Raw genomic sequence first — 24,080 nt, forward strand, 5'->3', positions numbered from 1 at the left:
CGAATGAAATGCGAATATACCAATCACAGCGTTTGAAATAAAAAATATATACCAAGTAATAGGGTATTTAAGCTTTAATGGCAGGGTTTGAAATAATAAATGAGTTTATGTAATGCCTTAAATTGCAAACGCTGGCATATTTCATTTTGTAACGAGAGCTCTACTTTGGTAATTTCTTTTGTGGTCTCATGGTGCATGCACTAGATTAATTGGGTCTTACTATTTATTATGTGGAGATCACTCTTTCATAGGTTAAGTGAGAAATCTCAGGCCACAAATTAGATGGGATATGGTGGGACCGAGTGTCATAGTACTACCAACAGAAGAGGTTGTGACGTCACAGCTCATTCTTTCTTTTTTTAATCCCAAATTTTGCAATAAGTAGAGGGGCAGCCACTAAGATAGTGCAGGGCTAAAACAGAAAATCATACTGCAGTGACCTCACCAAGAAGTCATTTCATTTTACAGTTTTTAAAACTGGATTGGACAGGATGCTCTCACTGAAAAACCGAGAATGGATCACTTGATTGGTTCCATTTTACCCTACGGAACAGTCTTGTCTTTTGGCCAAAAATCTGATTTAGTCAGCAAAGCTTTGACCTGAACAGTAGAATCGTTTGAACCGTTCAATGGCTTTTAGTCTTTTTTAACTTTTAATATTTTTGTTAAAATTCAAATGGTCAGATTGTTCAGCTTGAAAATCGGACCCCTAAACTATTTATTGTCCAATTCAATTTTAAAAACCTTACTTCATTTAATTCAAGGTGGAACCATGGCAACAAATCAAAAGGCTTTCGGCTTTCGGCGCAGGACTATGATACCGTCATAGCAAATGTGGGTTAAACCATACAAGGTAGTATTTATCCTACTTTGCCCCAGAACCCGAGCATACAAAGCACTGCATCCCCAATTCAAAACCACCCAAAACAAAAGGAAACCATTACAAAGCATTAACCATAATGAATAGGGGGAAGTCCCATAAGGTCTTCATGAAACAACCTCATTAACTCCTTAGGGAATAAATGAAACTGAACTTCCATGAATACCACAATTTGCAAGGAAATCCACACAACAATTACCTTCATGAAAGGTCTCCAATAACCTTCATGAAAGGATATAAGAAAGATGCCATGGTGAAGAATTTTGTTATCCACTTTCCATCTCAACATCATGAATTTCATGATCAATATACAGATGAATGTCATCGAAAATAGAAAATATTTCTGCTCTTAAGGAAATACCTAAACTGTAAGAACTGTGGAAAGCAAAACAGACTTCACCACTATGGTTTCTTTACAACACACCCTGACCCTCCTCCACTTGAGGTTCCTCTACAGCACCGTCAACATTGAATTTTAAAGGATACACCCTAGGCTTAAGCCAGGAGGTTCATCCTGCTCTCTTGTTCGTAACTGATTTGACTAGAATATTAAAGAATATGAAGACAGGCAATAGAACGGTTACCTTTTTATCCAACTGCTCCCACTATTCGTTCTCAGATCATAAAGTTCCGCTTTAATTCCGCTAAACATTCCTTTGCGTATATGCATGTATTTATTATATTTGTTAAGTGCACCATAAAAATCTTCACTAAAGTTTCTAATAATCATAAAAACCTCACCTTTAGTTTAATTTTAACAAATACCTTCTCTGAATTTTTTAGAAATTTGACAAAAGCCTCACTTTCATCACTTTCTTAAAGGGAAAATGTTACATTGATGCACCAATTTCTTCTAAATACCCATTCTATCCTTTTATAAATTATTTTACATACAAAATTACTGAAATAACTCCATTTTTTACTTGACAAAAATCTCCTTTTAACAATCTTCTAATGTTTTTGTTGAATTAAAATATGGTTATTCAGTAATTTTGTATGTAAAATAATTTATAAAAAGTAGAATGGGTATTTGGAAGAAACTGCTACATCAGTCTAACTTTTTGTCTGAGAAGGTGACTGAAGGGAGGTTTTTGTCAAGTTTCTCAAAAGTTTAATGAAGGTATTTGTTAAATGAAATTAGAGGGTAAGTTTTTATGATTGTAAGAAACTTCAGGGGAAGTTTTTGTATTTTACCCTTTTTTTGAAATTTTCGTTATACATTTTCTATCTCTTTTATTTTAGCATATAATAGGTATAAAGAAGGTATATATGTCCTTTACTCTCATTTCATAAACTATCCATTTATAACTATTCATAAATTGTTAAGATGTTGGAACCCATATGAATTATAAAAAGTGATCATGAATTATAAATAATTGTGTTAGAGATACTGTCACTTAAAAATGCACGTATTTATTAATATTTAAAAAATACTGAATATCCACTTGATTGTTATTTATAAAAACGGATACACCTTTAAATGTTTTACTTTTACCTATTCTGATTAAATTAATTTTTGGGCCAACCTAAAACAGTCAAAGTCTTGTAATTGAATCCCAAAAAATGTCGGGGTGTTAAATGGATCAATTTAATTGGTAAAGCATTAATTGGATGCCACTATGTCAGGTTGGCAAATGGCAATTAATGGCAGCTCGGTTGTATCCTGTTGGCATTACCAACTCGTTTTTTCCTTTCTTTCCCGTATTGCTTTGGGTGATGTCAAGTTATTGGTTTAGATACTTTTGTGATGTTACCAAACCCGACCCGTTTGACATCCATACATGATGATGAACTTTGGATCACATTCGTCTGATTTGCTGCTACGTCCAACAGTTAGTCAGTTAGTCAGTTACTATAGCTTCCAAATCACACGTATTGATCTTGTTTGCCTCGTTTACCAAAAATAAATAAATCAATAAAAAAAAAAGGTGTTATTTGCTTGGGTGGTGTTCAACTTCGGTCGCAATAATGATTCACTGAGAAGTAATAATGGAGGACAGTTCGAACGCCGGATTATGTAGGTCCTTTGGTTGGGCTGTAAAGAAAAAGAAAAGATCGGAGTATCCGGGTTAATTTACTTGGTATAAGCATTCCGATGCTTAAATCAGTGAATTAGGGTTTTCTGAGAGCTAAAAAGCAAACAAAGTCAGAGAGTTTAAGTGCTAAATTGCGCGTACCTTATGAGGTTAGAGGTGATGCCCTTATACAGGAATTTTTCCGTAAGCGCCCATTTGGTTCAGAGGTGGTTTCACAGGAAGTGGACTCCGTGTAAGTAGGTAATGTCTATGCGGGCGGGGTGATAACCAACTCTTCCTACATGGCATCGTGATTCCGGGGAATTCAGAGGCGATAACTCACTTAAGAGAGAGGTCGCTTGGCACGTTAGGTAGGTTGCTAACTAGAAACATGTCAAATCAGTGGAAGCAGGTCGCCACTTACGCCGACTTGAGGTCTTGATTATCTATTTGTAGTTCGGCCTACCGGGGTGGTGCCGAGGTTACTGATGCAATTGTGAAGTGCCCAAAGTGCTCATGGGGTCTGCTTATGTGGTGTCGAGGTGTCACTCTTCTGTTCTTCAATGCCATGTGTCATGATATCACTGGAGAATCAAATTACCCCTCATCAATTGCCCCCACTCCCAAGTTCGGTCCGATCAGTCAAATGAGAGGGTAGTCTTAACCCAAAGTTATTTGGTCTGATTCCCATCCTCATTTATGGTCCAACCAGTGGCTTAGGAATTGGTTGGTTTGGTCAGTCTGACCTATGCACAAGGTAGCATATTGGGGACGTGCAAAAGTCAAAAACGCACTAAATTGATTTTGCCTCAAAATATGAATCGTCACACCCTTGCGAACAGTTAGATCCAACCAATCTCAACCGTCGATAGTTCGGTTCATCTGTCTATAAATAGGACCCTTAGGGGCCCATTTTTCTTGTCCCTATCTTTGGAGTTCTGGTGAGATTGTAGAGCATGGCATTGTTAGAGTTATCAGTTTACTCGTTCTAGGTGAGTCATCTCCTTTAGTTCTACTTTATTCATAATATCTGATAGTGAGTCCGAGAAAGAGAGGGGTCCGTCCTTCCAGGTCGAGGAAGGGACCTCGGCTCAAGACCGACGAGGTTCTCATAAGAGGGCCTTGTCTTCCTGTAGTGCTAAGGCACCATACTAGTTCAGTCCCACTGAGCTCTCTACAAAGAACATCAACGAGCTCACATTTCAATATAGGATTCTGAACAGTTCAGATATTCCCCTCCCCTTGGGCAATACCAATGGGAGCACAAGGAAGACAAGGTCGCTATCTTCAAGGAAGCCCTAAAAGCGAGTCTTCAGTTCCCCCTTCATCCACTTATTCCCAAAGTGCTAAACTACTATAACATTAGGTCAGTTTCATCCCAACTCCATTAGGACCTTGGCCAACACCATATCCTTCTGTCACCACGTCGGCTTCCCCTAGATATTAAGACCTTCGTCTGCATATGCCATATAAAGAAAAACCCCTCCAATACTCCCATGATGTACAATTATTACTTGTCCTACCGCCATGGGTGTAAGTTATTGAACGGCTTCCCCTCCAAGGTATCGGCCTAGAAGAGGAAATATTTCTTCCTTGACCTAAGTAGCAAATGGTCGTTCTTAACAACCTAGAGAAAGGGAGTTAAGGACACTGGGGAGGAAACTCTTAGTAAGTGGATGTAGATGAGGGAGAAGGTCCTAGTGGAAAAGTCAATGCTAAGTGAGTACTTGGCCAAGGAGAAGTTGATCTAAGCTAACCTGAGTCCTCCAGGTAGGTCGTCATCTCAAGCTTAGGCATTTCCCTTCTTTTTCTTCTTTACTTTCTCTCTTTTTTTTAATAGTTTGGCTCACCATTTCTCGTGCAGTAAACATGTCGGGCATGCCAACTTTCGGGTTGTTCTAGGCCATGAAGAGGAAAAAGAGGAAGGTCACTCACCAAGAGGAGCCTTAGGTCACTGCTCTAGAAACAGTTGTGTGAAGTGCTACTGAGGTTGTGCCGATAGTTGACTTGGTTAAGGGAGACCAGCAAGAAAGGACCTCGCTAGAGCCTGAGACCGCTCGTACACCTGAGGAACCCCTTCCACCACCTAAGATCTAGGCAACCAGTGGTTCGAATGCCGAGATCGATCTTGAGGAGAGGAACACCATCATGGACTTCCGAACCACCCTAGTGAAGAACAAGGAGGCCATCTTTCCTGACGAGGTCACGACGCATCGGGGATCACATCCTAGTGAGCTCGGTGGAAAGCTTATGCATTGCCTCATGGTGGTATGTTCCCGACCTTTCCATCGTATTCATTTCGATCTCCATTCTAGGCTTATTTCCCTTTTTCTCATTTGTAAGCGAACACTTTGGCAAAATCCTTGTTGGGGCAGGTTGAGGGAAATTTGGTGAGGGCCCAAGCTGTCGATGAGGAAGCGACGGAGTATAGGTCCTGAATTGAGCGGGTTGTCTGTCTCATCGACGACTTGAAGGACGAGCTCATGGAGGAGTGGAGCCACACTGCGGACCTGATAAGGGAGGTTGAGAAGCTGATCGAGGAGCTCGGGCTCAAGGACTAGAAGTTGTAGGAGAAAGAAGCTGAGCTCACTAAGCAACAGTTGAAGTTTCTTGACGACGCTCATGCTGTTGAGGTCCGTGCAGTTGAAGATTTCAAGACTTCGCCTGACTTCTTGAAGGAAAGGAAGGAGTTTGGCTCCGACGCTTTTCATTAGGGATTCAAGCTGTGTCGGATGCTAGTGGCCTCGGTGTGCCCAGAGTTCGACCTAGCAAATTAAAGTCCTCGACGTGCACCAACAAGATGATGGGTCAGGTCAATCAAGAGACTAACTCTAAGAAGGAGGAGGACGAGGTCGATGTGGTCGGCGATGGTGCGGACGGCGGATCTGATGCTGCCGCAGAAGGTGCCGGTGTCGAGGGCATGGGGGTAGACGAGCCCCACAATGTCTAACTTTCTGTCTCACCGAGCTCGGCTTCCTTAAATTGTCTTTTTTTTTTAGTAGCGATATTCTCTTTCCTTCTTCTATTTATTGGAATTGACTTTTTGCATCTACTATGCCCTTCTTTCTTGTCTTGTATTTTCAGTTACTAGAAAATAGGCTAAGTCTTAGAGCATGATCCGAGGTTGCTGAGGTGCACCAGCTGCCTAGGTACCAAAGTGACTATGCTTATGATTTCAGCTAAGTCAGAACGATGTTGAGTTGTTGACTTGCCGACGTATTCTGAGGTCGGCATAAAGGCCTTAAATCTGAAAGAGGTTTGGCTTCCCTTATATATAACTTAGCTAAAGTGCTCATAGCGTAGATGGGCTAGACCAAGTCGTTAGGGTGGGCAGTTTAATTTTTCACACATCATTTGCGAACGCAACTCGAAACTTCTGGACTGTTCATAGATTATATCTCCTTAGGTTATCGACATTCTGGGCACGGGGTACCTACCTCCCCTCCAACATTTCGATCTCGTACGTCTCCTCACCGATCACCTTGAGAACTCTATAGGGGCCTTCCCAATTTGGACCTACCTTTCCCGCGTTGGGATTAGGTACTATAACCTTCCTAAGTAGCAAGTCGCCAACATGAAATTGGCATCTCTTAACTTGGGCATTATAATATAGAACTACTTGTTGTTAGTATGTTGCGATCCGAATATAGGCTAAGTCACGAACTTTTTCCACCAAGTCGAGGTTGGCCTGCAGCTCGTCCTCGTTAGCCTCTTCATTGTACGTCTCAAACTGCAAGGTCAACACCTCGATCTTGGTTAGGATGTTAGCCTCAATTCCGTATGTTAGGTTGAAAGGAGTCTCGTCAGCCATCATCTTGATTGTAGTTCGGCAAGCCCAAAGGACACTAGGCACCTCATTCAACCACAAACCCTTAGCTCGGGAGAGCCGAGATTTGAGTCTGCAGAATATCGCCCTATTCGTCACTATAGTGAAATTTTGCTAGATTTCCATCTTGGCACACCAACTTTGAAATTTTATGTCTTTGAACTACGTCCCTTTGTCTGATATCAACACCTTAGGGAGTCCAAATTTGCATATGATCATCTTTTAGAAAAAGTTATGTACATTTTGAGTTGTAATGGATACTAGTGGCTCAACTTCCACCCACTTTGCAAAGTAGTTGACCGCGACAATTAGAAACCTCATATGCTCGGTCGTAGGTGAAAAGGGACTGGGGATATCTATCCCCCACTATGCAAATGGTCACAGACTGGTACGATACCTCAGGTCAGTAGCGGGATGATGAGGTATGTTGGCATATCACTGGTACTTGTCGCACTTTCAAACTATTTCTAGTGCATCCGACTTCATTGTGGGCCAGTAATAGCCTTGTTGTAGTTAGGGGTCGTGAGCCTTTTTTTGTAACCAAACTAGTACTACCGGTTTTTAGAAAACCAGTAACCGAAACCAAACCGAAGCCAATCGGTTAACCAGTTGACTGGTTTGGTTAACCATCAGTTCGATTCGTTGGTTTTTCAAAATTTTAATTTTTAAAATATATATTATAAAAAATATATATAAATATATAATAAAAAATTATTAATATACGTAAAATATTATATTTTAAATAATAAATAATATATCATATATTATAAATACGCATATTTAGAAACCTCACTCTCTCTCTCTCTCTCTCTCTCTGATCTCAGATCTGTGATCTAATATCTCTCAGATCTGAGATCTCCTCTATTTACACTTTTAAATAAAACCGTGAACCACTGCCTGGGTCAAACAATTTAACGGTTTGACCACCCGAGTCAGTGGTTCTTTGACCATTTCAACGGTATTTTGAGAATTAACGGTCCAAAGCAAAACCAGACCCAGAGACATGACCAGTTTCTGGTTCGAATGGTCTGACCACCCAGTCCGGTCTGGTTTGAAAATCATGCTTCATGTATCTATAGAGACTAGAGACCCTTGGACCATGTACGCCACGAACACCTCCAATCCTCTGGACGGCTGGGATCAAATCCATTCCATGGTCCATGGCTGCATGCCCATAATGTTAGCATTCTGATCTGAAGTTGACATAACCAAAAGAAATTTTCAAAGGGCAAGGGAAAGCTGGTATTGGGGCTGTGACGAGAGATCATTTTGGTTGTGTACTCATGACAGCAGAATTTGGTGCGGCTAAAGATGAATCTACTATTCAGGTGGATGCTTTTGCTGTTCTCAAGGGACTGGATCTCACCCGAAGGTGTGGAGTGGCCCAGGTTACAGTGGAAAGTGATTGTTTCTCTCTTATCAAACTCCAGGAAGCAAGAACAGTGTAGGGGATGGGGGATGTCTTTTCTACTGCTTAAAGACTTCCTAGATAAGTCTGTCTGTAGACTAGCCTTCTGTTGTTAATAGGTTTTCTACTTTTCTAATAGTGTGGCGCATTTGCTTGCGCAAAAGGGTTCAGTAGAGTCTGATGCCTTTTCGTATAGTTGTTCTAAGTGGTTTAGAGGAGGCTATATGCCGAGACTCAATAGATCCTCCTGATGTGCTGCACTTTTTTCTGGTTAGTATATTCTCCTTCTAACAAAAAAAAATGAAATTCAGACGTCTTTAGTCTCTACCAATGTCCCATTGCATATTGCTTCAAGAGGGGGGGATCAACAAATAGGAGAATGACCAGAACCAAGCAGCAGCAGTCCTGGGCATTCTCAATGTGATCCCGCATACACAAGGATATAGGTAAAGTACCAAACTAAGTAGGGCAACCATCACTACCACAGAGTAGGGGAAGAAAACCCTTCACATTGTCGACTCCTACATGTATAGGATTGTTTCCATGTCAAAAGGCTCAAAACCAACCATCAACCAAGTATCCAATAGGAAACTCTCACCGAACAAAGTAGGGCTACTTGATGAAATTACTACTGTTGGTGACAATCCAAGCATTCTGGAAAGCAAGCATGCTGATGGACGCCACATTTTAATGTAGAAGAGTTTGGCCACTTCTAGTTCTGGGTGAACCCTAACCCATCAAAAAATCATTGTGGTTGCCCATGTTTGACAGTTTGTACTACCCACAGGCTCTCAACGTGACACGTCAGTCCAAACACCATGCCTTCACGTTAAAAGGCTGTTTCAACGTGACACATTGTGCGAAGTTTATATGGACAAGCGGTTCAGCCGCTCAGTGAGAGCCCTGTGGACAGCGGAGGCTGTCAAACGTAGACAGAATTTGTTTTCACAATCACCTAACATGGTGTTCTGGTCAGGGGAACTTTATGTTAATATGTTAGGTTGCATAGTCACCCAACATGAACGTGAACATGCTTGCTACAAAGAAATTCTATGCCTTTTTCCACCTAAATTTCTTTTTAGGGTGCAAATTAAGGGATCTTGTCCTTAGATAAGAGTTATACTTTGCAGAGTGTACACATGAGACAACACAATTTCATAAAGTCAGCTCCTAAAATCTACGGTGCGCACACATACAATATAATGTTAAAAGCACATAAATTAAGAAAAGCCTCCAGTTTGTGCAAGCACAGTATGTTCTCTGCACTGTACAATTCCACATGACACTAGACACCAATGAAGAGCAAACATGCAAGAAAACAAGTACCTCCTCATCATGCACCACAGCCTCTTCATTGATTGGTCATCTCTTCCGGCGCTTTGGCTCCACCTGTAACAGTAATTGGAATGCAATCAGAACAGACAAAAAACAGGTGACAATATATTGCAAATGAGTATCAACATTAGCAATTTGAATGAAATTTTCAATTTAAAACCAAGGCGGCTCCACATACAATGCCAACCACTTCTCAATGTAAAACCCCGTCCCTATGTAATGATTAGCAGCAAGGTCTTTGGCTGAGTATCAAGAATCGGTGCAAAACATTGTATACAACAAAAGGAATGCTATGAGATCCTATCCATGATACTCAGAGAATCCAGATTTTGTGTTCAACTGAAATCAATTTTTAAGACAAATACAGGAGACCCGATACGATATGAAAGGAAAATGGCTTCAAATTTCAGAAAATACCCAAAAAAAAGACCAGTTAGAATGTTTAGATTTATATTGATCTATTACTCCACGATATGAACATGGGGACTACCTGAAAGAAAACTCCCTATGAGGAATGTCAAGGATAAAAGAAATATAAGATAATTAAATGAACTTTAGATGGTTCAAATGGAAAATGAAACTAAAACAAATTAACAATCTCTAAATGCCAAACCACGGATTCACTAATTGTCTGTATGCATTAACTCTCATATTAAATCCTCTTTTGTTGTGAATTATACTTCACCTTCAAGTAAAACAACCGCTCACAGAACACACTAAGTGTCACAGGGATCAAGGAACCTATTAATGGATTTCATCTACTTCCTCGGATGCAAATCATATATTTTTAAAAAATAGTTCGATTTTTTACATGATAGACATTTGATGTTCCCCAAAACATTACAGAGACAAATAAAAAATCAAATACACGAGAGAAAGCTTCCCATTATACAGTTAAGAAATATCAAAGAAAAAGGTGACCCACTGGCTATTGTAGTGTTCCTGCTTGATATCAGCAAATTGTTTGAGAATGTTAACCCATCATACAAGAGTCCTTTCAATTTTGCCAATAGCTTCCCTCTTGTAGAGCTCTTTGTTTAAAAAAGTCCTGCTATTTCTCTTTCCATAGGCACCAATATAAAGCAAAAGGAAACAAATATCAAACAATTTTCCCTAACACAGAAACCAGTCACCTTCCAAGAAGAAATAAGGCTGGATAGATTCTCACTGTAACCCACTGACGGCTGAAAAGTGTCAAGAAATGCGACCAGATCTAATATGTCAAAGCACAATAGATCAAAAGTGTTAGAAACTCAGTCCCCACCACAAAGGTAACATCTGTTCACAATTGCCATGCTCTTGTTGACAAGGTGATCTATGGTGAGAAGAGAAAATTATATAAAAGAGAAGAATAAGAAGTGAAGAGAAATACCAACTCCTGTGCCCAGTCTAGGGCTGTCAATGGGTCGGACAGACCCAAACCATACCAACCCAATTATGTATAGGTCACATTATGTATCCCAGTTATAATTGGATGGCTATTGATTGGGTTGTTTCAAACCGATTAAGACCTCGCCAACTATACATGTACTTGTATACATAATTATTATATGTATATTGGCATATTATAAAGATAACTAAAGTCTAACACCTTTTTTTCTCTTTCAACAAAAAGGAAACCTATTATGGTAAATGCGTTCATTGTCAAATTACAGGTTAAAATTATGGCTGTCAATTATAATCGGATCTTATAGGATCAGATCCAATAGTTCCAATTACTGATCCTATAGGATCCACTTTGGAACTGGTTCTGCATGTTTACTTAATGGGTCACTACCTGGGTCTACCCTGTGGGTCAGACCAGATCCGATCTAATGACAGCTCTACAGTCTTCTATTTATATTAGACAAGTCATTCCAATGAACATTACCAGACTATCCTCCATAAAAATTAGAGTAGATGGATAAAATTTCCCCGATGCCTACTCTAGTAAATATTTCTCTACTTGTAACAGGAAAGCAGCAAAGGAACATCTTCCCTATTTACCTTCAAAAAAGGATAGTTTCATTCATTAGCAAATAACCATATAGTTTGAAATACTCGACATGGATGCACAATCTTTGGACAGCCTAAATTATTCACATGAAACAATGACCATCGCAGAAAATCTAACTTTTATATGACCTTGTGATAGCCTGAAGCAGGTATAAATCTGAAGTAGTTGTGAAAATTATTATTAACCATGATCAGTTTTATAACTTGGATGGTTCATCTCCCATTCACGAGTTTGTATCTCAATAGAGTGACTTGGAACTCAAGTCCTAAGAGCTAAGCTATTGTTGAACAGTTGAAGGAGGAAATCTGCAATCAACCACCACAAAATAATCACCCTACATTATGGCATTGCCAAAAGAAACTTTCCAGTCACCCCTGCATCCTGCTTAAACTATTTTAAACTAGGTCCAAAACAATCAAATAAAATAAATGGTATTTAACTAAAACATTTGTACCAAGTTAAATTAGTCAACACAACAAAATACAGAATCATACTTATTGAAGATGAGTAGATCAAATGTCAAGAAAGATAATCCCCTTTCTCATGCAACTGCAGCTTGAGTTCAGCAGAAGTTGTACACCCTATATCACTTTTTTGTTGACTTGCAATCTAGTAGTTATATTGAATTAGACTTTCTCTAATCCAAAAAAAAAAGCAATCAAAATGCAAAGGAACATAAATCGTGCCATTCTATAAAATCAAGAGGCCTCAAGTCAGATTTTTTTTTATATTAAAGCAGGATTTTCATAAAAATGAAAAGAGAATAAAAAATGAGTGATGCAAAATCATTGAGAGAAACAAAAGAACAACCTTCCCTGTTCTTGCATATCAACAAGCAACACAAAATACAAGGATGACTCAAAAAGTAATGTCCGATTTCTCATAACATAAAAATAAATAATAAATCCATAATACAGTAGAACAAGCTGGGACAAGGCTTTATTGAGTTAATTTGTACTAAGTAGGAAAAGATTCTGTCAGGGCAAAGTAAAGGTAAACACAACCAAAGTCCTAACAGAGAAAAGTATTTACCAAACATCCTATTTCTCAATACCATTTGACAGATTTTAACTTTAAAGTTCATTAATGAAAGTGTAACAAATAAAAAAAAAAAAGAATCATGTAGAGATATGTAACATTTTACAGAATTGATAACAAATGGAAGCAAAAAGACTTGTCTAATCATGTCCAAGACAATAAACCATCATCCTCACCTTGGGCTCAACAGGTGGTGAGAGAGGAAATGTGTTCAGGGATCTTTTAGCATCATCATCAGACGAACAATCGGAACATAAGAAGTGATCTAACTTCTTTGCTTGTTCAATAGTCATGCCCATACAAGAAGGATGAAACCTGCAAGGACGATAGTAATGCATAAAAATATGTAGAAAAAAATCAAGAGTACTGTTTTTAGATAGAAAAAAAAAAAAAAGAGTTTGCAAATATATAAGAACCAACTCCAAACCCAAAAGAAAACTTTGACAAAAAAGAAAAAGCATAACATATTTCAAAGAGATTTAAAAAAAAAAAAGATTTTAAAGAGATTAGGCATTGCAAACAGAGCAGAATGTCTCAATTTAGAGGGGAACCAGAACAAGAAAGAATTAAATAATAATAGGAACAGCAGCATACAAACCACTCAAATCAGGGATGTGATCCAATCCTCATATCTGAATTGACCTCAAAAAGGACACAAACTGCTGAACCAGCCTCCAGAAATGCACAATAAACTGACTAGATTAATGCAATGACAGTTTGAACTGAAAAGGGGGACTTACGTTTCTTTAAATAAATAAATAATTGGCACACAACTGTATAAACAATTTTATGCACACCTTATAAGTAAATAAAGATATCAAGTTGTATGAAATGTGTGAGTGGTTTTGAGAGCCTCATGCTTTTTTATCCTTTTTGAAAACTTCTACACTGAATCATAATTATCCACTCTAATTATAAAAAAAAAAAAAAAAAAAAAAAAAACGTATATGAGTGGAGATTCATAATATGAAGAGAAGAGATGGGAAAACATTATAAATAATAGCAGTTAATGTGTTATTTACATAATTTACTTTGAGGCCCAAAATTGTAAAACAAATATAATCAGAAAGCAAACATTACACTAATATATAAGATGCTATCTTGTGTACTATTATTATTTACTTTGAGGCCAAAAATTGTCCCGACTATATGGGGATGGCTATCTGAATCCTGTTTCACCATTCCATTCTGTTTAGTGTCAAACCATCCATTGTTAAATTATGAGCACTTAAAATCATTTCTTACCACTTCAACCCCATGTCCCTTTTGGTCTGCCCCTCACCCTTATAGGTTCTAGGCCCTTCAACTTGCAATAGATCGCTTATTCTTAGATGTTGGTGGAGAATCAATAATAAATTAATAATATTATAGAACTGAACAAGAAAACTCTCCTTAACAAATCAAGGAGAAACTAATTTCCTGATACTGCTTCTTATATGGGGTATACTAGAGATGCCTTGGGTAAACTCATTTAGATTAAATATATGAAGATTTTCTTTTTCAAATTCTTAAGGTTTATCAAGAAGAAAAAATCTAATTAATCTTGTTAAATGTGTTTATAAATTGATAACAGATCCATATAATTAATAAATATTTTATACATTTGTACCCTACTCCTACCTTTGGATATTACGTGTATGGTCAAGAAAAACAAAACAAATGGGGCCCACTAAAAAGAGGAAGTCCATATACAGTTTTACTCGAAGGCAGAAGTATCGAGGTTCAATTTTCAGTCTATCTTCTGGTCCTTGATTTGTGGTTTTGATTCTTACAACATCTTATATTTAGCATTCACTTTATGCAATGAAAAATGGTTGAAAAGAAATTTCTGCTTTAAGGAAAAAGAATTGGGGTTGACATAAAGATTGAGTTGGTTTTGTCTTTTTATTGGGGCTCTATAATATAGTTCTCTTGCAATCCATATGTACCTTAACTTATCATAAGAGATAAGACATGCACAATGCCATGCAACATTCTATGATGAGTTACCATACTTGAACATGATAACATTCTAAATGAATGCATGACATTATGATATAGAATTGTAATTTTAAACTATAGGTACTAATGCAAATTTTGTTATTATGTTGGAGGGTGGGATGGTGTGGAGTGTGGGTAGGCTAAAATAGGAATTTGTCTAATAGATTATTCTACAATTAAAATGTAAGTAGACAAATACAAATTTCACATTGAAAGGAATAAATAATAAAGCAATTAGATACGCTTTTCCAAGTACACATTTTCTACAGTTCCCTTGCATTCAGGGAAATGCCACCCATAGATGGGGGCTGGTAGTCACACGAAAAAAAACCTGGAGAATATTCTCCATGTATAATTCACATTCCTCAAATAAAAGGAAGCTGCAGTTATTTGTCCAGGACAACTGCACCAAAGATAATTGTAGAGTGATGTCACATAATTATTTTGTTTATTTTTTTAATGTGCATTGTCAAACAAATTCTTGAGAAAAGAACCCATCAGTAAAAAAAAATTGCAGCCTTATACAACAAATAATCTGAAGATTGTCTAGCGAAAAACTAAATTCTCTTAATGAAGCAACAGTGTTTTAAAAGGCACACAATCATTCTGTAGGGTGTTCCTTACCTGAACCTGTTTGATTAGATATATAAGTTGTAGATCTAATTCTCTGAATTTAAAGTTAGTACATGTAGGACTTGAACCTAATAGGTTATAGCTTTTGTGTTAAGTACAAAATTACTCTATTCAATTGAACTAACAGGATCTTATTTTCTTTCAGGATTTTGATTTGCACATTGTTATAATATTGGGTTTTTCATTTTTATAAACAGCATCTCATTTAATTCAGGCAACACCTCATACCTAAGGCTCTAGGAACTCCTTGCCCTTTATTTGTGCTTTTTTGCTTTTTAAAACACTAGAATTGCCCATAGGTTATTCAGGGACTATGCTGGAACCTGGATCATGCTTTATTTACATGATTCATTGCTGAATAAGCTGGAAAGCGTGGAATAACCTGGACTCTTAGCCTCCTATGTCATTATTATCATAGATGGGTAATATCCAATTTTCCACCAAAAAAAAAAAAACTGAAACAGAGACTGTGCAATGAATGGAGCCATATCTGACTCCCAGAGATTTATACTCCAAATCTAAAGCACAATCAATTGGAAGTAGCAGTAAGTGCAAGAAAACAGTAAGCTCAAATATAGAAATGCAGCAACACCCAGTTTTCCACAGTTAAATTTCTACCATTGCTACAGAAATTTTATGAAAAACTCCTAGATATCAACCTAAAGAAACAAGCTCCAAAAGCAGTAGTTTCTAAACAAATCATTTACAACCAATGTAGTCAAAGTGTTGCCTAGGCTCTTCAGAGGCCCATTACCTAAGGGACAAACTAGGCAGGCGGTATATATACAAACATCTTAGTGGAGGTAAAAAGTAATTATGGATCTTGCATACATTGATATAAGCGTGTTCAACCCACTTTGGATCATTATGAGTGCATGTGAAGCTAAAATTTGGGGTTCTAAATCCTTCTGCACGCATGTGTGCTTTACATTGAGCCAGAGAGGTTATTAAAAAAATTGTCATTTCTTTGGAAAATTATGTGTAATCTGTTATTAAATTATTTCCTTGTATATTTTGTAGTTTGGCGGTCTACAATTAAACATGTAATTGCACTATGCTTGTACACGTGTGAAGCCAAACCGCTTAGGCATCACCTGCCCAGGGACTCGTCAAAATACACCATTGACATTAAGTACAAAGAAGGCAGAAACAATATCTATGCAATTCCATCTAGCAATCTTATGATCTAAGATTGTGAATGTATTGTTCCTTAAAATTCAGGACGGATGCAAAATGAACTGTGACGAAAGCATAAGTATTAAATGACCCCGGGAAGTAATGTTTAATATTGCAACTCCCACAAACGATCCAGCATAGTGCAGATTAGTGTAATCAAATGTGAGACAAAGTTAAAGGAAAATCTAAGGAACAAAAACAAAGTTACCAGTCTTTGCATCCTTCACACTGAACCATGAGATCGTCAGGATTATAAGGCATTTCGCACTTGCAATACCTGCAAGCTAAAATCAATTTCAAAATACATACTCACTCGAATAAGAAATTCAATAAGGAAAAGAAATAGAGCACTAAACTCACACTGCAACTCGGTCAGGGGTGAATCCCCCAGTAGCAGCTTTGTACTCGAATCGGCAGAAGTAGTCCTCAGCACCAACATTCTCAAGTTTGGTGTAATTCTTAAAAGAGTGGACAGTGCACTTCCCCTCAATAGTGTGGGCACTCTGCACATCATAATGGTCCGATAGAAATAACTCCTTGGCTCCATGGAACTGCCTCCTCCCTCCAATCGACTCCTCCGGTCGATAGTACCATCTCACCCGTACCTTCACATTGTTCCGGTTATCTGCTTCGATCTTCTCCACTCGAGCAACATAAGGCGGCTTATCTGAGTCTGAGGGACGCATCAGAACACAATCTCCCGCTGCCAAATCCATTTAACCACCCAACTTAGCGAAAAAAGAACTCTATCTTCAAGCATTTAATCTAACAGCTGAAGTTTATTAGAGGAAAAAAATAGAGAAAAATTACGTCTGACGATCTTGTTGGTGCCCTTGATTGTGTAGGAATCTAAGTCCTTCTTCCCCGGTTTCGTCTTCGCCATGACTGATTAGCTTCTATGCTTCGTTCAAAACAAGGCTCTTTTAATCGAGAAAGAGGAATAGATAAAGAGATTAAACACTACCAGTCGGAAGCAGTTTTAAAGGCGAAATCAAAAAGATGAATGCATTGATTAGATGATTATGGGAATCATTGTTCAAACCCTAGATTCTGGGAGAGGAAGTACGCAGAAACCCTAGAACTAGAACTCTTCCGAGAGGCAACTGACGACTGTATGAGGAGAGAGAGAATTTCCGACGGGGGCTTATGTTCGCATTCGAGTATGAACAGCTTCGCCACATCATCCCATGCACCCACACATACATACATGCATATTATACACATCCATGGTGTCGTATGTTTCTGTATTTCCTTGGCGTTGATACGTATTTTTGTACGTAGAGAGACGACAATTTGTCCTGCTGTTCAAGTGGATCACCGTCCACCGACTGTATCAGGGTTTTTTTTTTAGCAGGTCGTAGATATCCAACAGATGAAGACGATCAACGAGTGGTAATAAAATGAACGGCTGAAAACGATTTCTGCTTCTTTTGTTGATAAAAGTGTATCTGTTCCCTGTGGATCAATGCGGTGTTTTGGTTTGATTCTTTGTGATGTGGACCGTTCAAGGTGGATAAGATAAATCGCGAATCAAGGTTATTAATAAGGAAAAGCATTTCAAAAAGCAGGTTGAAGTTGAACTACGAATCGTGTGGACAAAGCCTCCTTACTCGTTATTAACTTTGATGGGCTTACACTTATCTCATCCAGACTATTATTATTTTGATTTTTTTTTTCTTTTGTATTGTTCAAATTTGCACTATAAACAAATAGAACCTTGTAGAAAATATTAATAAGAGATGGCGTGAATTCTTATTCAGTGTTCTTTTAGGTCAAAGGATCCTCTGCTAGGAGGACAGTTTAAATAATTCATTACATGACTCCACATGGCAAATTTATGACAAATTAGTTCACTTGAGGCAATTATGATTTTCTTTTTAAAATTTTTATTCCATGAGACTAGCAAGGGTAAAAGACATATGGCCAATCAACTGGAATTATAAACTTTTCGGATTTTAACTTAACCCACCTAATATTCACAGCTAATCTCGTATGTCAAGTTGTCAACAATAACAATTATTATTATATAAAAACAGACAAGAATAAACACACAAATTTTGTTTTGTTATAAAGTTTTAAAGTCCTCTAGCGATGGCAAGTGAAGATCATCTCGCCGAATCATGAATTCATTACTCTTTTTGTCAATTCTCCACCCAACCCAAAATTATAAAGTCATATAGGTCGGCCAAACATTATTCGCATATACTCGGCTACTATCTTGTGGGACACGGGGCTCAATTTGGTGTTAACAGGGATACAAGTCAGGCAGGATGGGTTAAGGTTTAACATCAACATAAACCATAGTCCCAATCTAAAGAATCAGGCTTGATTTGTCCAACATAAGCCCATTTTAAATAGAAATTTGACATTTATGGTTAGGCTCAGACTTAGGCCAAATTTGGATTGATCAATGAGGATCAGGTGGGTCTATTTAAGCCCAATATATTAACAGGTTGCCCTGAACTGCTTTCTAAGTATTACATAATACAACATTACCAAGGGATTAAGGGGTAGGGACAAAGGAAAGAGCACACAAGATCCACTAACTTTACCATAGAAAGCAAAGCTGGTAGTTATACAAATTTGATTCAATGTTTCTATTTTGGGAGGAATGCTAAGTGGCCATCTTAGGGGATGTTTGGAATTGTGGCTGTTTAAAAAAAAATAGTGTCACGTCGGATCCACATAGGCATTTCAACAAATGCTTATGTATTTTATTGTTTGATTCAGTCAATTATTAAAATATCGGGTATGTCTCGAAAATCAGGACCCCACCGATGCATGAAACGCCAATGTTGACGGATGTGTATCCTATGTAGTGCTTATTTGTCAGTACATACATGAAAAACAGTGATGAAAATCACCTTACCAAATAACATAGTGTTACTTACTGCCTACGTGGCAAAAACGTTTTTTTATGAAAAACAGGTCTTAAAAGCATGAGTATTTTTCTTAAAAATCAATCCCAAAAAATACCTACGCTTTCAAACACCATGTTAGTTATTGGGTCATTGGCTACTCTGGGCGTATTTAGTATTAGTAATTTAAACCACTATACGAATATTTTGTATATTTTATATTTATTGTGTATGCACCAAAATGTATATGCATGTGTAAAGTCGTGCCAATCTTGAATTTGGCTAAAGTCAGATCAGGCTCAAGTTGTTACTAAGTGTCATGCCCAAGTCTGACTAAAAATTGAGAAGGCATGAAGTTTTGGCACAGACCGTATTTCCTTTGTGTTTTTTTTTTTTTTTTTTCCGATTAATTTGAGAACCAATGATAGATTGTAATACCATGGTGACTTAAATGTTTGTTTGTTTTTTACATCTCATGGATCTCTTCCTTGTAGATATTGTGCAAAGATACCATAACAAAATGGTGTCTTTGCAACGTCTCCTTAAAGTAGCATGTGTCATAATGTTGCACATGAATGTGCCATAAATGTTTTGTGATAGATGTTGTGCTTGTTCTTGTTTATGTAATCAATGGCATGCCCTCTTTACAAGTCCCTTCATCAATTTTTATTTTCTCAAAAGGTAGTGAAGACAAGGTTTCTGAATTGAATAATTCCCTGTATGGGTTGAAATAATCCCCTAATTTAGTAGGTTTCATATGGTTGTTTAACAGATTGGTTTTAGGCAAAGTTAGTCTGATTATCCTCTTTATTAAGAGGGGTTAGGGAATACACATTTTATAGTTTAAGTAGATGACATTGTCATCAAAGCAAAATGTAAAAAGACAAAGTAGATAATAGATAACACCCATTATCATTTCTTTCATTGGCCTTTTTCTTCTTTAGCTAATGGGTTAGCTAAGAGGGTGTTTGGTAGCATGAAAATATCATGGGCGAGACCATTTTGGCCTTGTCCATGATACAATGTGGTGTTCTGCCTTGTGTGGACAGTCCACATCTGCAAAATAGTGTGGATAGGGACGGGCCATAGTCCAATTTATCATCCACATTATTTTTTCATGGACAGACCACATTATAAACTTGTATGTTTTTTCTATTAATCATTTATTAAATTTTTCATAATTCGAATCGGATCAGATTAGATTTAGATATCTGAAATTCTTAACTGATTCGAATTCGAATCACCATTTGTAATCAGATTGAATCTTGTATTCTTCTATCAAATTAAATTCAGATATACCTTGATTCAAAGCCGATCTAATTCATTTGCACCCCTATATGATCGATTGTATAAATTATCTCACAAGTTGTACATGAGATATATAAAATCAATAGGTATAGTGTGAACAAATCCACACTAACGTACAAAATGCCCCTATGAGTGTAGACAATTTCTTTCCACATAGTTTTGTCTATAGTTTAAAACAATTGTAAATAGTAATTTGGTGTGGGTTGATTCTTTTCATAGTGTGGTGTAGATCAATCCACACCCGTGAATTTTTCATCCATATTATAGAAAACCCCCTAAATTTGATGGCTAATTTATGGGTAAATGGGACCAATGCTAACACCTCACATCAGTCATAAATGTGAAGTGAGAGATTAAGGCCTCATTGGTATTTATAATTGTAAAAGCAATTAATAAGTACCACACAACAAGAAAGGTGAAAATTGTAAAAGCAATTTTACAATTAATACATAATTGTTTATTATTACTTTAACACTCCTAGATGCCATTAGGTACTACTAAGTACCACACAACAAGAAAGGTGAAAAGCATTTTATGAGAACAATAAACACCAAAAACATATTTACATCAAAGGTCACTTTTACATAACACGATGAAGGGAAGCATAATTAATTTAGTTGAATGTTTTGATCACCCACCTACTTTAATTAGTCCAACCAAATAAGAAGTTACTTTCAATTATAAAAAATAAAAAATTAATAATAAGAAGTTAATTTGAGTAAAATGAAAACATCTACATTGTGTTGATTAGGGGTGCCCATGTTTTGGGCTTGACCCGCATATATTGTACATGTCACATCATAATATCCATGCATAAAATATACAATACAACATAAAATAACATGTATTGATATGCATATATTATATAAAATATGTATACTAAAATAAATATGTGCAAGCTAGACTTGAAATATTAGGCCTAGGCCCGATCTTGGAATTTGCAGGCTTGATGCCTACCTAAGCTTAAAATGGGTTTGAACACAAAACCTAAGTCCAATCCTAAAATTTCTAGGCTAGGCTGAAACCCTCACCCCTATATTGCTGATGAGATGGCATTTCTTTGAGAAACAACCATAATACTAAACATGTATTGATATATATGTGTACGTGTATGCATATATATTCTTTTTTTTTTCTTCTCATTCCTATCCCATCTACTTGTAGAATGATTTGTAGTGGTCAAAATAGTATTAAGCCCCTTCTAATTCTTTTATCTTAATTACTATATGATGCCAATACTTGCCTTGGTTTCACTTATCTCCCCTCTCCCCATTATCCATTTATCTTTCTCTCTTTGCACACACTCTCTTAGGGGCAGATCTGAGTCGAGCTGAATATGTGGCTATTCAAACTTGGCTTGGCAAAAAAAAAAAAAGCTTTAATTTGAGTTTGGGCTCAAACTTGATTCGAACTATAAACATGAACTTAAATTTGACTTAACTCAAAAGTTCATATATTCGAGCTTGGCTTGACTCAAACTTGATGGTGAACCAAGCTTTTTATAAAATATTATATATATATATATATGCATAAAAATTAAAAATTATACATGTTATTATATATAATATAAGCTCAATTAGGTTTGTGAGTTTCACAAGCCATGTTTGACTCAAAACTCGATTTAAACCAAGCTGAACCAAGCTTCTTATGAGCCAAGCTTTGTTCATATCCACCCCTCTTTGATGCATTTATACATAGGTACAACTCAACTAGTATTATACAAGTGGATATAGATGAGAATTCAATAGTATTTCAGCTGCCATCCATTCTATGTTAAGAGATAGATGGCTCCCTCTAGAGGACACTATGCGCATTTGTACCGGTGCAAATAGGAGACGAGGGTTTTATGAGCACCACTCATATATATAACATTGGATGTACACCTGAACCATTTGCTAACATTCTTCTAAAATCGTGGCAACACTTATTGAGGAAATCTACTGGACAAGAACTTTAACAACATAGTATGACCATCCAAATAAAATTGAACACACTAACAACTCCTATGCCCACACCTCATATTGTGAATTAGGTCTCATATTTTGATGAGTGCAGATCCGCTGACAACAAAACTATCACATCCGCATGCATATAACACCTCAGCTACATATTGGAATTGGAACATCTTCCCATGATTATTGATAATAAATATTTAAGTAGTAAAAGAGATGGTTCCACTTCCAGATGATGCACGACCCGCTCACTCCCTCGTGTTCACTGATTGGGCTCGAACAAGGTTCTGATCTAGCAGTGCCGAGCTGGAAAAAGCTGTAAAGACAGAAGGATTAGAGTGCCTGGGTAGGTTTTACCCAGGAGAACACTCCGATGCTTAAGTCAGAGTAGGGGTTTTGTGAGAATTTGTGAGAGAGCTTAAGAGCCCTCACTCTCGAGTCGCTACTCAACAGGTGAAGAGAGTAGAATCTTCTAGAGCATTTTTGGTCTACTCGCCTTTGTAGGTGGTTCAGCTCGCCCAGTTTGGTCTTGGTCTGAACCGCTTCTTTTAGAACCTTCTAGAGTTCGGAGAGAAGGAAGTGGCTTCGCACGTGTGGCGTTCATGGCAGACAGTTTGAATTTAAACGCCCACCTAAATTCAAACTAAGCGTGTGCGCTTAGTTTTGAATTTTTTAACTGGCACACTCAGAGGTTGAGTCTGCGCACCAGTCCCTGGCAGTGAGCCTCTGCCAACTATGGTTTTCATCTGGACCGTCAATTTCGTTTCTCGCAAGCTATAAATATGGGGGCCTCTGGTATTCCCTACATATTCATTGTTTTTGGATTTTTCCGAAGGAGGAGGGTGATCTTTGAGTTGGTCTCTAGCGTTGGTCTACTGAGGCGAGCTCTGTTTTTCATTGGCAAGCTATATTTTCTCCTTATCCCGATTGTTGTTGCTGTTGTTTCTGGTTCTCTTTTTCTTTCTTAGTGATTTTTTTTTTGTATTTTTCACCATGTCTTATAGTTTTTCCAAAGATAGGTCATCCGGTGGAAGGCCATATGAGGAATCGCACTCCTCTGGTGAGGGTTCATACAAGTTCTTCTTCGGCTGGCCCTAGTGGGCAGGAGGGAGGAGGTAGAGGCTGTAATAGATTCGTTTGGGCCAACCCAACTATTTGGGGAGGAGATAGTGGAGATCTGTCAGAAGTATGAAATTCCCGATGAGTATCGTTGGATTGAGCCTACTGCCAGTCATTATCCTTGGGAGCATGGTAAGGAGGGGTTGTGCGTTTATGAGGAGTCACTGGCAGCTGGCCTTTGTTTCCCCCTTCATTCATTCATTACTAGCATATTGAGGCACTATAGAGTATCGCTGGGTCAACTCGCCCCAAATGGGGTTAGGACACTGGTTGGGTTGATTAATTTATGCCACCACCGGGGCTTCCCTTTGAGTCTTGAGGCCTTCTTGGCTCTAGTACAGATGCAAAGGATTTCCTATGCATTTGGTTTTACCTCCCTTTTCATGGTGGGAGGAAGATTTTCAATTTACCCAACAAGGTTAGGGGCTAGAAGCAGAGGCTCTTTTTCCTTGAGAAGGATGGTGATTGAGATGTCAACATTGCCTGGTACAGCAGTTGCCAGAAAGTTGCTGAGTGCAAGGACGACGAGCTATAGGCTGCTGTCCAGTAGCTCGCC

The 24,080-nt window shown here is 37.8% G+C and overlaps 1 protein-coding gene across 3 annotated transcripts; it reads right to left on the reverse strand.

The window, feature by feature from the left end:
- Positions 1–9,269: 9,269 nt before the first annotated feature.
- LOC148878335 (chromatin remodeling protein EBS-like) lies at positions 9,270–17,894 on the reverse strand. Of its 3 annotated transcripts, XM_088953179.1 has the most exons (7): positions 17,098–17,894; positions 16,648–16,990; positions 16,496–16,564; positions 12,675–12,813; positions 10,633–10,677; positions 10,390–10,523; positions 9,270–9,518 (listed from the first exon to the last, which is right to left on the reverse strand). In XM_088953179.1, exons 1-6 carry the CDS (start codon positions 17,168–17,170, stop codon positions 10,446–10,448), a joined length of 747 nt encoding a protein of 248 aa, XP_088809305.1. In that variant the 5' UTR covers positions 17,171–17,894; the 3' UTR covers positions 9,270–9,518; positions 10,390–10,445. The 3 variants fall into 3 exon arrangements, with proteins under 3 accessions (XP_088809305.1, XP_088809295.1, XP_088809312.1); XM_088953169.1 differs by lacking the exon at positions 10,390–10,523 and having other exon boundaries at positions 10,598–10,677; positions 17,098–17,476; XM_088953186.1 differs by lacking the exons at positions 10,390–10,523; positions 10,633–10,677 and having other exon boundaries at positions 17,098–17,654.
- Positions 17,895–24,080: the final 6,186 nt, after the last annotated feature.

This window comes from Nelumbo lutea, chromosome 1, assembly GCF_056320005.1.
Source record: "Nelumbo lutea isolate HS-2025 chromosome 1, American lotus-T2T, whole genome shotgun sequence".
Lineage (NCBI taxonomy): Eukaryota > Viridiplantae > Streptophyta > Magnoliopsida > Proteales > Nelumbonaceae > Nelumbo > Nelumbo lutea.